The sequence below is a fragment of the Penaeus japonicus genome, unplaced genomic scaffold, assembly GCF_977035675.1.
Source record: "Penaeus japonicus unplaced genomic scaffold, GWHDUDI00000001_assembly GWHDUDI00000031, whole genome shotgun sequence".
NCBI classification, from domain to species: domain Eukaryota; kingdom Metazoa; phylum Arthropoda; class Malacostraca; order Decapoda; family Penaeidae; genus Penaeus; species Penaeus japonicus.
In genome coordinates, this window is record NW_028234433.1 from 26,416,105 (window position 1) to 26,431,104 (window position 15,000).

Consider the following 15,000-nt stretch of genomic DNA (forward strand, 5'->3'; position numbering starts at 1 on the left):
ATAGATGAAGCTAAGAAATATATACGTAATAGCAGACTTGACTCTTTTTATGTTCTGGATTTAAGGGAATTACCTTTAATACCTATGTAGATAGAGGATTTCACTTTGCATTCCATTATCTAGTTGTTGTTGTTGTTTTTTTTATTAATTCTGCCTCAGTTTTATGTTCACATTATTCTTCCAAATAAAGGGATTGTCATTGTTAAAATTAGGCTTTTGCATTCATTTATATTTATTTCTTGAATAGTAGATCAACTTTAAATTACAAAAGGTGTAACTACACGGAGAATAGTCATTCATGATAATCCTCCAACTCGGAAAAATTCGCTTATTTGCTTCTGCTGTTTCATTAGACTGATGACATTATCTGTAAATTGTTAAATGGTAGAATTGAAAGGGTTAAAGGAAATTTCTCAGTAGCAGTTTCTGCTGAGTTTTGGAAAGTGTGTTACATTTACGAATATACAGATGAACTCTTTATTTACCTCCATTCATAATAATTCATGGTGTATTTTTTGCTGAAGTTCCTAATATTTATGTTATTGGAATAATTCATGCGAGTTTTATATGACATTGTTTAAGCCCAAAAGAGAGATTGTTTATTTTAGATAATGTAATTAGAATTGCAACAAATTTTTATATCTGTAATTACAATAAGGTTATTTTTTCCTTACAGGTGCGTTTAAGTGTATGTAATGAGTGCACGAGAAACAAGCTTGCAGAATGAATCCAGCACACCAGGACAGAATGTGACACAAGTTATTCAGGCTGCTGGGGTGAGTTAGGGTATCGTGTGGAGTTCTATGCTGTGTAAAGATAGCTCGGCTTCCTCCAGCTCTTTCTCTCTCTCTTTTTTCAATTTTCATCTCTTTGTTTTTGTTCTTGACCAACAAGAAAATTGTTTTGCGTTTGTTCGCATTGGTTTGATTTTGTGGTTGTAAGAATTGCCTTCCACTTTTGTTAGCTAAGAGACGTCTTAACTATTTTTTTATAATTTTTAATTATTTTGTATTCATTATTTGCTGACTTCATGACTTCAGGAGGAATAATTTAACTTGAAATGAAGCTTCCAATGAAAAAATTATCTTAGTATAGCATAGATAAATCAAAGTTGATTTTGTTTCAGGGTAATGCTCCCAGCAGCAGCAGCAACAATGTCAGTGGAGGCATGGAGTCTCAGTTGGCCCAGCAACTCATGAGCCCGATAAAGGGGCCCAGCTTAGGGTCGGGTGAGGGAGAGCTGGTGAGGTTATCAGATCCACGCAGCTTACATTCCTACACACCGCACACCTCACCCGTCCCTTCTGGCCATGCGACCCCTGTGGCAGCAGAGGTTACCCCTAACACCACCCCTTCCTCCTCTCCTCGGAGACCACTGCCCAGTGTGTCTCTGGAGCCTCCAGCCAAACGAATCAAAGTGGAGGAGAAGCCCACTAACGTCTTAGAACTTAGAAATCTCATCATTGATTGGAAGAAGGTTAAACTGGAGAGTGTTAAGGATAAGTACAATGACCATTTGGTGGAAAAATTCTTTCTAGAGAATGATGGCAACATGATGGACTTCCAGTCATGGTGTAGGAGACCAACTCCTGAGCTGCTGCAGTACATCCGTCAAAACAAACTGGAAGGGGACGAGTCTCTGGAAGCTAAATATACCATCCCAAATCCTCTGCAGCTTTCATCAGGCATTCAGATCAAAAGTGAGCCTCCAACTGATTCTCAGTCTCCATCTAAGTCTGGGCTAGGATTAACTAGTAGAGGGTCAGCCTCTCCAGTTAAGCCTGGTAAAGGCCTGGCCAGTCCTGGTGCTGGAGCAAGACAAAAGACGCCATCTACGAGCGAGGCAGCACCAAGTTCGACCCAGCAAGATCAGATGGTGGAAAAGGCAAGACAAGAAGCGTATGTTATGCAACGCATTGCTGCATTGAGAAAAGAAGGTCTGTGGCCAGAGAAGCGTTTACCAAAAGTTCAGGAGCCTCCGAGGGCAAAGGCCCACTGGGACTATTTACTGGAGGAAATGGTGTGGCTCAGTGCGGACTTCGCTCAAGAACGCAAATGGAAAAAAGCAGCTGCCAAAAAGTGTGCTCGAATGGTTCAGAAATATTTCCAGGATAAAGCATTGCAGGCACAAAAGGCCGAGAAAGAGCAGGAAATGAGAACTAGAAAAATTGCAGCATTTATTGCGAAGGAAATAAGGACCTTCTGGGGCAACGTAGAAAAATTAGTTGAATATAAAGTAACAACCAAATTAGATGAGAAGAAAAAGAAGGCACTGGACCAGCAGCTTAGTTTTATTGTAGATCAGACGGAGAGGTATTCCTCATGGCTAGCTGAGAGCATGAACAAACCCGTGGACTCAACTGCTGCTTCCACTCGCTCCAATTCTCCATCACGGGACAGTCGTGTGTCCGATGGTAAGTTACGTGTTGGTTTCATTTGTTTATTTTTTGTAGCAGTCTTATTGTCAGGATGGTATACCTAACAGAATTTATGTAATACCAGCTGGATTTGCTTATTTGTATATTGTGTATGTTATTGTTATTAAAGCTTTAAGTAGGTTTATTAGACATTTAGGTTATATATATATATATATATATATATATATATATATATATATATATATATATATATATATATATATATATATATATATATATATTATATATATATATTATATGGAAAAGTTTGAAAAGACTTTACTTTATTCAATAGTCCAATTAATATGAAGTATTTGAACCATGATCTATGACCTTTTGATTATTACAGAGCACATATTAATTCTGTCACATGAGTACAAATGACTAAATATAGATAATCAGTAAAGTACCGCCCAAGAAGGCAGCATAAATAATGGTCTTTCAGTTTGCAGATATTAGTGAAAGACAAAAAATTAGTTTATTAGAAAATAAAAAATTCCTGTTATATGATAGGTTTTGTTGATATTGGATTTGTATGCAGGAATATAGAAAATTAGATCCTTTTATTTGATGATTTTATAAATTTTTAATTCTATGGCAGTAGAATATTAACACCATGATGTAAGACCTATATACATGCCAGCACAATTTTGACATTCTTGCCTGACTGAAGGGGTTGAAAGTAGATAGAAATGTGTAGATCACCATGACATAATCAAAGGCACCTGGAATCAAGGGGTTAATAAACATTGTCTTGCAGACAAGGAATCTAGCATGTAAGCATTTTTGTCTTATTATGGTCTTATCAAATATTCCTTCACCACATATGGTAAAACTGCTTCATTATCATCAATCTTATATGTATAAAAATCTACAGTAAGGATTATTTATATAATAATCTATGTGGGGCTTATACTATTAATGTTACCCATTTAGGGTGGGGCAGTTTTGGCTCTGCCTGGACATATTATTGGGTATTGCAAAATGCTGACGCCTAATGCCGCAATCTATTCACACACGGAGGTGGCGGGCAGACAAAGCCATGATGTGAATGTCACATCGTGTGTTGTCATTTGGTTACCTAGGTGTCAGATTATGATCACGGACAGAGGATAGATGATTACAACTGGTAACATAAACTTTTTACATTTTCAGAGGAATTTCAGCCAGTGGAATCTTCTGACGATGACGAGGGCACCATAGCAAGAGAAGACGACAACCCAGAGGAGCAGGCCTCCGAGCTTCAGCTGCTGCAAGAGGAATCCAAGCAGACCATTGAGGATTTACTAAAGGAGCTCCCACCGGGCTACCTGGACCGTGATAGTGATGCCTCTAGTGGTAGTGGTGATGTGGAGCAGCCTGAAGCCCTGGAGGCTTCAGAGGCTGCCGAGCAAGAGGAGGCAGGGAGTGAGAAAAAGGAAAAGGGAACGGGGAAGGTGGAACACGTGGACAAGGATAAAGGTGAGGGAGAGGGAGAGGAAGAGGCTATGGAGGTGGAACAGGAGAAAAAAGACGAGGACGGTGAAAAGTTGGATGGTGTTGGTGAGAGAAAAACTGTTAAAGATATTAGAAAGAGGAAAGTGAAATTAAAGATAAGTGGCGGTGAAGGCACGTCAAAGAAAGAAATAGACAAAGATTTTGAAGTGGAAGAATCGGAGGACGACGATGAAAATACAATAGAAGAGCAAGAGGAGAAGGAAGGAGAAGTTAACCATCAAGTGGAGTTGGATGATCTGCAGGTGAGTGTGACTAACCTGAGGAGGCCATAGTTTATGTGCAAGAGTCCTGATTATAGAAAATGTTTATTTATCGGTTTCTATTCCATATATAGAGAGAGGATCTGATTAAAGTCAACCCCACCACATTTGCAAGCATAGCTAATGAAACATTCTGAACTGCATGATTTTATTTTTTCATTTGGTGTCTTAAACTTACAACACAAGTATTCACTTACATGTTTGGTTCTTAGGATGTTTTTTTTAATCTGTGCTGATGTCTTACAAGTGTCAGTGTCCTTATAAGTGCAAACTTATTTTGAATATAGTTTATATATAGAATTGTGATATAGAAGATGTACATGTAGGGTATAAGTAAACTTAAGTTGCCCTTAGACATTTCAGATAGCACAAAAAAAGAGCATAACTTTCTTTTTGTTTTTAATGTGTAACACTTTTAAGGGGGAATTTAGTAATATTGGGTTCCAGTTTTAGAAACTAATATAAATGTATAAGAAACATAATTTTATACTCTACAAGGTTTTCAGTAACTCTTTGTAGTTAATCTTTTTAGCCTCTCAGATATACGCTAAGTTGAGATCTAAAGTCTATATAAAAAAAAAAAAAAATCTGTGATCTCTCTTTGTAGTTAATCTTTTTAGCCTCTCAGATATACGCTAAGTTGAGATCTAAAGTCTATATTAAAAAAAAAAAAAATGATCTCTCTAACTGAAACCCTTTGATGAAATAGGTTAGATTTCATAGACATGTATGGTTTCAGCAGGGTAATTTCATTAATATATCAGGGGCTGGCAGCTCGCCTTTAAGATGTTTATCTTATATTGTACAAGTTCTTTACTTGGTATTTGTCAGATTGTGAAGTGCCAGCATCTGACACAAGTGCTAACTACTCATTTGTTTGTGTTCTGGGTACAAGGGTTGAAACTAGTGGTTTACATATAGGCAAGTTTTGTGCTGAACTTGAAATTGAGAGGAACCCTGCACATTCCCGTACAATATACATCAATTAGTCTGGTCTTCATTATGGGTAATCCATTTCCATAGATAGATGATACTCATAGTAAAACCAAGTAGTATATAAAACTAATTTTTCACAGTCATATGTACTGTTGTTAATAGTGTCCTGATTGGCTAGCTCTTGTGGTGTAATTAAATTCCCACTACTTTCTACTGGATTTAGATTGTAGGCTCAATACAGCTTTTCCATGGGATGTTGGAATAGACACACACATACACGTACACACACACATACACAGAGAGAGTGAAAGAGAGAGTGATACATTTATAGTATAGAGCGTGTATATTTCCTTGATTAGATATTTAAGTAACTTTCGAAGTATGAAAAAGCAGAAACAATGGGCGGCTTCAATTGTTTGTTACCAAAAAAGTAGATATGCAAAAGAATGCTCGCTTATTTCCCATAAATACAAAGGTTTACTTCGCCTATACATTCCTGTCATAATTCCTGAGTTTTTTACACACTCCTAAGAACCAAGAACTTGATTTACTTTATATTTCATATATATTGCCGCTATGTATTGTGCAGTTTGTTATTTCATTATGTAAATTATCATTATTTTACAACAGAGAACATTGATCATTTCATAATATTCATTGTGATATTTTATGATATAGAATAAAATTAGATTTTTAAAGTCTGTGGATTCAGTACTCTTGTAGCCAGTCACATTTGAGGATTTTTTTTATTTTGAAATATAATTATTATTATTTATATTCAGTAACTATACTAGGCTTAGTTATCAATTAATTAGACATAAAAGTAACTGCCTTAAGCAGGGTGACTACTGTTTGCAGTATAATGATTATTTATATATTTACTTTTTGCTTTTACTACTACAACAGCTAAATATTATTTAGGATTACTGTGGCAGTGTGTATAATTAGGGACCAGGAGGGTCTGAAGCCTTTGCAAAGGAGTTTGTCATGTGAGACTGCATTATTTTATGTATTTTTTATTCATGTGAAGCACCTGGAGGTAAATAGGCGAACTTGCCAAGATGGTTTAAGTAAATTTAGTTTGCTAACAGTACTGCCATAATTTTTGTTTTTAGGAAAGCAACACAAGCGGTACTCTATTAAATTGTACTTTTTGGTTTGTAAAATTAAGATTAGAAGACAGTTTTCAAGTATTTAAATGTTGTAGTGCAATATAGTGATATCAGAGTAGGTTTGTGTATTTAATACTTTGTCCCTGTTGACAGTATGAACCTCATAGCTTTAGTACTTTTAAACAAACTTTAAATAAACGAGACATGTTAGTCCATTCATTATGAGGCAACCAAAATAACAACCACAGCATTTGCAAAGAATCAAAGGGAGTTATTAGTTCTATGATCTTACAGGAACTTTGTAAGGAGCATATAGAAATATCACAACCAACAGTGCCTCTTAGATGGTGTTCTGGCTGGTGATTGCCAAGCCTAAACAGAATTGGGCAACGGGGAGAATAGGGGTACCGAAATGAGACTGTATTGGGTGTCATATAAATAGTTAACCTATATTTAATGATAATTTCTTTGAACTTTTATCACTGATAAAGCCAGATATAAAGAAATGTGTTTGAAGAGTAAGCAAGCTCTTGCAGGATATTTTTATTGCTAAAACACGTATACTTAGATGCCTAATACAATTCTAGCTAATCTAGTTTCAAACAAAAATAATCTCTTATTGGCTCTAGCCCAAAAGATAATTTACTAGGACATCAGAATTTGCATTATGTTGACCTATAGTGATGTCGCTCCTGTGATATTTTGCAAAATATCAAATTAAGATATGCATTGGTGGTTACCTGGAATGTTTCCCTCTAACATCAATCTATGGTAACTTAAAATATTCTAAATCATGTTAAAAGCATTTAGTAACTTGGTTCACTTGGTTTAATAGTATAGATACTGCTGTTGTCAATACTTTGAAAGTACCACTTAGCCACCTCTTTATATATTTACATAAGTATATATTGTCTATAAATATATATTATATATTATGACCTGAATTATTTCAGGCTGAGAATGAAATGTCGGTAGAAGAGTTGAGAAGAAAATACGCAGAATTAGCAGCCAATGCTGAACCAATGGAGGAAGACATTGACAACGAAAGTTCAGAGGATGATGAGGATGAAGAAGACAATGATGATGATGATGAGGAAGAGATGGAAGTTGATGGAGAGGAAGAGGAAGTGCATGAAGATTCTGACAGGGAGGAGGAGTGTAGTGAAGAAGGAGAAGAAACACCCAGTGACGAGGAGGAGGAAGATCTTGGCCTTGGTTTGGCAACGCTCATGGATGAGAACTTCGAAACCCAGGACAAGGATAACAAGGGTGATAGCGAGAAGGCAGACAAGGAGCTTCAGGATGCCTCAGCTGTGGCAGAGGCACTTCAGCCCAAAGGCTTCACCCTGTCTTCCACTTCTGTAACTACACCCATTCCCTTCCTGTTGAAGCACATGCTGAGAGAGTACCAACATGTTGGCTTGGACTGGTTGACAACTATGTATGAAAAGAAGTTGAATGGTGAGTTATACTTTCTTCTTCTTCTTCTTTATATTTTAGGGTTAGCACTCATAGGCCATACTTAAGACTTGATTATATTTTATAAGATAATGAATTAGTTTGCATTGACTTAGTTGTGTACTGTATCAGTATCTGAAGTATTTTTGGGTTTGATAAAAAGAAAGATTTAACTACTCTATTCAAATCATTACCAAAGCCCTTGACCATTCAAAGACAAAATACCTAGATAACTGTCATTGTGATAACTATTGTTATAATTTTTACACTTCTATTTCATTTACAGGTATTCTTGCTGATGAGATGGGTCTTGGCAAAACCATCCAGACCATTTCTCTCCTGGCCCACCTTGCGTGTGAGAAAGGTAATTGGGGCCCACATCTGATTGTCGTCCCTACTTCTGTCATGCTCAACTGGGAAATGGAGTTCAAGAAATGGTGCCCGGCCTTCAAGATCCTCACCTACTATGGCACGCAGAAGGAGCGGAAGATGAAGAGACAAGGTGAGCCAAGGCAGGGGCAGGGTTTGGTAGGAATTTTAGTTTGCAAGGAAAATGATAAGGAAAATTGTTTATGAGTGATTATGCTTGTGTGTGAAAAATATGCCACATGGTCTGTTAGCTGGTGGACAAGGATTTAAAACTGAAATGCTGTGAAAATAATTTTGCAAAAACTTAGAAAGAAAAATGGTTTTACCCTCCCATAATGTTTGTGCATGATGTCACAGCAATGTCGTCTGTTTGAATATGTATTGATAGACGTTTGAGGATGTAATTGTGCAGTTATTGAAACTTGTCTTGTGTTTGTGTTACAGGTTGGACAAAGCCAAATGCATTCCATATTTGTATTACTTCCTACAAGCTGGTGATCCAGGACCATCAGAGTTTCAGAAGAAAAAAGTGGAAATACTTTATCCTTGATGAAGCTCAGAACATTAAGAATTTCAAGTCGCAACGATGGCAGTTACTATTAAACTTTCAAAGCCAAAGGTTTGTTTTTGAAGTGGATTAATTTTTCCTCATCCATTTATTTATGTGAATTCAATTTAGAAAACGAATCTGATTTAATTTTGTATTGCATCTGTTGATATTTTCTTTGTTACTTTTTAAAACTATTTGTTTATACATTTTTAATCATATTAAAGGAAGAGAACCCATGTATTAACACCTTCCTTGACCAACCTTGCAGACGTTTATTGTTGACGGGAACACCTCTCCAAAATAACCTGATGGAGTTGTGGTCCTTGATGCACTTCCTGATGCCCAATGTGTTCGCCTCGCATCGAGAGTTCCGAGAATGGTTTTCCAATCCAGTGACTGGAATGATTGAAGGCAATAAGGAGTACAATGACAGCATCATTAAGAGATTACACAAGGTAAGATTTATGTATATATTTAGTATATTTACATATAATGCACATTCTCTTTTCTCTTCTCTACTCTTCTCTTTTCTCTTCTCTCTTCTCTTTTCTCTTCTCTACTCTTCTCTTTTCTCTTCTCTCTTCTCTTTTCTCTTTTCTCTTCTCTCTTCTCTTTTCTCTTCTCTTCTCTTCTCTTCTCTTCTCTTCTCTTCTCTTCTCTTCTCTTCTCTCTTCTCTTCTCTTCTCTTCTCTTCTCTTCTCTTCTCTTCTCTTCTCTCCTCTCCTCTCCTCTCCTCTCCTCTCCTCTCCTCTCCTCTCCTCTCCTCTCCTCTCCTCTCCTCTCCTCTCCTCTCCTCTCCTCTCCTCTCCTCTCTCCTCTCCTCTCCTCTCCTCTCCTCTCCTCTCCTCTCCTCTCCTCTCCTCTCCTCTCCTCTCCTCTCCTCTCCTCTCCTCTCTCCTCTCCTCTCCTCTCTCCTCTCCTCTCCTCTCCTCTCCTCTCCTCTCCTCTCCTCTCCTCTCCTCTCCTCTCCTCTCTTCTCCTCTCTTCTCCTCTCTTCTCCTCTCTTCTCCTCTCTTCTCCTCTCTTCTCCTCTCTTCTCCTCTCTTCTCCTCTCTTCTCCTCTCTTCTCTTCTCTTCTCTTCTCTTCTCTTCTCTTCTCTTCTCTTCTCTTCTCTTTTCCTCCCTCTCTCTCTTTTCCTCCCTCTCTCTCTTTTCCTCCCTCTCTCTCTTTTCCTCCCTCTCTCTCTTTTCCTCTGTCTTTCTCTTTTCTTCTCTCTTATCTCTCCTCTCCTCTTCTCTTTACACACATGTATATAATGATAAGATTTATTTGTTTGTCAATTTTCCATCTCTCCTGGTCAAGCATGAGTGAACTTCTCCCTTCCTTAGGTGCTGAGACCATTCATATTGCGGAGATTAAAGACTGAGGTAGAGCAACAGATGCCCAAGAAGTTTGAACATGTTGTAATGTGCAGACTGTCCAAGCGGCAACGGTACCTCTATGAAGAATTTATGGCAAGAACGAAGTAGGTCGTCAACTTGATTACTGTTTTCTTTTTTTAATGATGATTGTTGTTATTGGTATTAGGTTTATGATCTTATTGTATCTATTCTTAATGCTGATATAATGGACTTTCATGAGTGCTCATAGAAGTTTATACTGTATGACAATATTGTCATGGCTGGGAAGGTAAATTCTTTTAGGATGTTAATGTGGTTATATGTACATATACAATCTACACTTAACTAGATATTATTATTCATTTTGATGCTGTTATATTAATGTATTGATTTTACTTACAGAACAAAGGAGACTTTGGCATCAGGCAATTTTCTGAGTGTGATAAATGTGCTAATGCAGCTACGTAAAGTTTGCAATCATCCTAACTTGTTTGAACCACGTCCAACTGTATCTCCCTTCATGATGGAGGGCATCCTATACAGAGCCCCATCCATAGTGTGGGGTATCACTGACTATGATCCATTTAAGGTTAGTTTTTCCTTTTTGAAAACTTGCTTATTTATACCTCTCTATTTACACTGACAGAAAGATTAAAAATGCAACTCTTCATGGTCTTAAAACTGTTTTATTCATATTTGAGATGTCCAGAAGCTAGAGTATTATAAGACCTTTATTTCTGCAGACTAATGTAAGACTTATTAGTAAAGCTAGATTGGAAATAAATTATTGATTTTTATGAAGGTGTAGGAGGCAAAGCAACATAATTTTTTGTTTTTGTCGATACTCAATGCCATTTCATCCCCACAGCATGTAGACCTGTTCAGCTTAAATTTACTTCTTGCTGACCTTGAGCTATGCCTAACCGCATTTGCTGCACATCGCATACGCAAGTTCCAAACATCCAAAAGACTCATCGAAGAGATAGACTCTGCTCCAGATCCTCCACCTAAGTAAGGACGATTATTGTTGTCGTTAACCAGGTGTGATGAATATATTTCAAACATTCCATAACTGTAGATTAAGTTCTATTTGAATGTTGGTATTCTAAAGTATCATAGGATTATTATTTATTTTATTAGACTGAAAAGTTGTTTCAGGAAAAACAAACTTCCATTACTGATGTTGTTATCTGTGTCTCAGGTGTCCAGCTGGTAAAATCAAGCTCCACGTGCGACCATCTAGTCAAAGTGTGCCTAAGCCAGGAAGTTCTCCTGTGACCACTCCGAGAGCACCAACTCCAGTGGGGGCTGTGCGAGCTCCTTTGCAACAAGCTCCTGCAGTAGCAGCAGCACCTGCTTCTGTACCTGGTGGAGGCATGAGGTTCCAGCTGGTACAGCAAGGAGGTACAATTAAAGGTAAATTGATGTTATTTTTCTTTATTTTTGTGTTAGTGCTTATTATTACTATTATAGGTTTATTATTACTATTATTTATATATATATATATATTCTTTCTTTCTTTCTTTCTTTCCAGTAATAAAAATAATTAGGCGGCCAATGAAAATCTTATAATTCATATTTTCTTCATCTAGCTATCCAGGTTGCGCCAGGCACGGGCAGCAGTGGGATGATGGTGCAGCAAACACCCCAAGGTCCACGATTAGTCATGCCACAAAGAGTGGGCATTAGTAACCCAACCGGTACTGCCACTGTAGGTGGAGCACCAACAGTTGCTGGGACGTCGGCTGTAGGAGGACTTCAACTTCTACAAACTTCATCTGGTCAACTATTATTGACAACAGCTCCTGTACAAAAGCCAGTGAACCAAACAATGTCTCAAGGTACTATTTTGCTCTTGTCTGTATCTAACTTCACAAATTGTTCAAATGAAACATTTTTGGGTTCCTCTAGAGTATGAATATCTAAACCTACATTCAGTTCATATTAAGTGATACACTCTAGTACAAAATGCCTTTGCCCGAAGTGAGATATTAATATTCAAGTAAAAATTCAGGAGTCAGCGGAACTGCAGCAGCAGCATTGCTACATCGCCTGCAAGGGCTAAAGGGCTTGCAAGGTTCAACGATAACAACAGGGGCAGGTGGTCGGCCTGTCCTAAGATTACCGCTACCAACGAACACACTGAGACCGCAGACTCAGGTCTTGGGCACTGTTCCTAGTCCTGGAGCAACAGCAGCAGTAGGTGCAACAGCAGTACGTCCTCCTTCGACTCCTGTACAAGTAAGAAAAAAATGAACTTGGTTGTGATCAAGGATTGTTTCAATGTAATTAGCAATTGGTGATATGAAACGAGTGGTGTCTGAAATGAATTTGAATTTTTTTTTTTTTTTTTTATCTCTCTCTCTCTCTCTCTCTCTCTCTCCTCCTCCTGTAGAGCACACCTGAGACTTATTAAAATGATTGGTGTATAGAGTGTAATTAAAATGCTTTGTGCAATTGCAGAGTACCCCAACTGCTAGCCCTGTGAGGCCTGGACCCTCATCACCAGCACCTCGAACACAGACAGCCAATGCAACTCCGAGCACCACACCCACCAAGGTCATGACAAGAGTTGAACAGAGGGAGCTTGACCGCTTAGAAGAAAAGAGAAAAGATGAAGAAAGGAAAAGAAGTTTGTTCTTCCTGGTAAGGGAAACTTTGATTAGATTCAAGTCATTGATTGTGAAAAACGGATAATGGAACTAAATTAACATATTTTTTGTATTGTTTTTGACAAGTAAATTAAAGTTCTTCCAAATGTTTATTTTCAGACTGATTTGGATGAAAGAAAGCGTAAGAACCGAAAGGATAAGCTGTCACTAATTTCCAAACTTAACACCCGCCGCTGTCATGCGTGCCCCATCTATGGGTCAGATCTGATTGAGGCAGTCAATGTCATTGGCAACAGTCAAGGTATGGCCTTGAGCACAGAATGGTGTGGCCAAGGAATGGTCCATTGCCAGCATGCAACCACGGTCAACCCAAGGTATTATTGGTCTCAGACCCAATCGCTTCACAAGATGATAAACACTCCTGAGACCTGTCTTCAGAAGCTGAAGGAGATGACAGACAGATATGTGTTCTGTATTCCGTCAGTGGTTGCACCGTACCCTCAGATGAGAATGAGTCATCCACATCCTTCCAAACTTTGGATGGACGAGCGAATGAAGGTGGTGATGAAGAAAGGGCTTGGGCCAAGAATGTCACCCTTGCATCATATCATGAATGCTTCTGTCACACAGTTCCCAGATCCCAGACTTATTCAATATGACTGCGGTAAGTGCAAATTATCTTGCAGAAAATACTGGCTCATTACTCCATGTGATAAAAGTCATGAGTTCTCATTTTACTTTCAAACTATAATCTATTCTCATATGTATCTTGCAGGTAAGCTGCAAACTCTAGATCGCCTTCTACGTCAACTCAAATATGGAAGTCATAGAGTCCTAATATTCACACAAATGACAAAAATGCTGGATGTTTTTGAAGCCTTCCTCAATTACCATGGACACCTGTATCTGAGATTAGATGGCACAACAAGAGTTGACCAGAGACAGGTAAGAGAGAAGTCTACATTCAGAACAGAATTGACTGGTAAATTGAGTGCAGTTTCCATTATTCAAAATAAATATTAGATAATATCATATATTGGGTTGAAGTTCATTTCAGTAATTGTACAAATATAATGATGAAGGTAAGTTTGGTGATATCTTTTTTTTCTTTTTCTTTTTAAGAAATCATATGATCTTGGATCTCAGGATGTAAATTTTGTATGATAATAAACTTTGTAGTGTCCACCATATTAAATGTTTTGCATTTGATTATCGCCTTCTAGTTTCCAATATGATTGATGAATTGTATTCCCAATTGCATCAAATGTGATGCATCATGAAATATTATTTGTTTTGACAGGTATTGATGGAAAGGTTTAATCAAGACAAGCGCATCTTTGCTTTTATATTGTCAACTCGGTCTGGAGGTATTGGTGTGAATCTCACTGGTGCAGACACAGTCATATTTTATGACTCGGATTGGAATCCAACTATGGATGCTCAGGTGAGTAAGAATTTTGCATGCCTATCCATATTGCATGAATAAAGCTTTAGGAGGTTGAAGTAAGACTGTATATGATCTCTGAAGTTTTCATGTGTGAGATAGATGATTATTTGTATTGAAAAAGAAAGATAATAGTACTAATATTTTTCACACCAAGAGAATTTATAAAACTGAAGGAGGGTCATTATTGTACATGTAAAGTAACAACAGCTCATGAGATTTGGTATTTTCCGCAGGCTCAAGACAGATGTCACCGTATTGGACAAACCAGAGATGTGCACATCTACAGACTCATATCAGAGAAGACCATTGAAGAAAACATCTTGAAAAAGGCCAACCAAAAACGCCTTCTTGGTGATCTCGCAATCGAAGGTGGTAACTTCACCACAGCACATTTCAAGAGGGTGAGTTATTCTAGCAAATTGTTTCCACAATTAACGTTGAACTTTTATAAACTATGATAGTGTATTGAGGTGGAGCTTGGTTTTTGTACTTTTATTTATATAAATGTATATATATATATATAATATATATATATATATATATATATATATATATATATATATATATATATATATACATATATATATATATATATATATATATATATAATATATATATATATATATATTCATATATTATGTAAATAGATAGATTATAGATATATATAACTATTAATTTTTGTTATGTGGATTTAAAGCAGAAATTATATACATTAATTTCCTTTATTGCAGTCTACCATCCAGGACCTGTTTGATGTTAATGTCAGTGAGCATGATGCATCAAAGAGAATGTCAGAAGTCCTGGACAAGAATGCAGCTCCAGAGGAGGTTAGTTCCTATTGTTGTTTATATATTACTGAATGAATTGTCATAACCGTAGAGGCATTATATTTATGTAACTCTTGTGAATCCTCCCTTCATATTTAGTGACCTATAGACATTTGTTTTAACGTGTTGTCATTTCCATTCATGTTTAAGCTCTTCATTTGATTGACTTTTTAT

The 15,000-nt window shown here is 37.2% G+C and overlaps 1 protein-coding gene across 4 annotated transcripts in view; it reads left to right on the top strand.

Annotated features, from left to right (window-relative positions):
* Positions 1–15,000, top strand: part of dom (domino helicase) — a 50,980-nt gene that overhangs the window by 20,028 nt on the left and 15,952 nt on the right. For all 4 annotated transcript variants that reach the window (XM_086556066.1, XM_086556069.1, XM_086556068.1 and 1 more), the window contains exons 2-20: positions 677–776; positions 1,127–2,414; positions 3,573–4,156; positions 7,176–7,683; positions 7,967–8,182; positions 8,494–8,668; positions 8,868–9,054; positions 9,929–10,065; positions 10,343–10,529; positions 10,809–10,951; positions 11,142–11,356; positions 11,533–11,781; positions 11,955–12,181; positions 12,404–12,586; positions 12,712–13,216; positions 13,328–13,497; positions 13,853–13,996; positions 14,233–14,400; positions 14,731–14,826. In XM_086556066.1, the coding sequence (XP_086412192.1) occupies positions 696–776; positions 1,127–2,414; positions 3,573–4,156; positions 7,176–7,683; positions 7,967–8,182; positions 8,494–8,668; positions 8,868–9,054; positions 9,929–10,065; positions 10,343–10,529; positions 10,809–10,951; positions 11,142–11,356; positions 11,533–11,781; positions 11,955–12,181; positions 12,404–12,586; positions 12,712–13,216; positions 13,328–13,497; positions 13,853–13,996; positions 14,233–14,400; positions 14,731–14,826 (5,463 nt within the window). In that variant the 5' untranslated portion in view covers positions 677–695. The remainder of the gene's footprint in view (positions 1–676; positions 777–1,126; positions 2,415–3,572; positions 4,157–7,175; positions 7,684–7,966; positions 8,183–8,493; positions 8,669–8,867; positions 9,055–9,928; positions 10,066–10,342; positions 10,530–10,808; positions 10,952–11,141; positions 11,357–11,532; positions 11,782–11,954; positions 12,182–12,403; positions 12,587–12,711; positions 13,217–13,327; positions 13,498–13,852; positions 13,997–14,232; positions 14,401–14,730; positions 14,827–15,000) is intronic.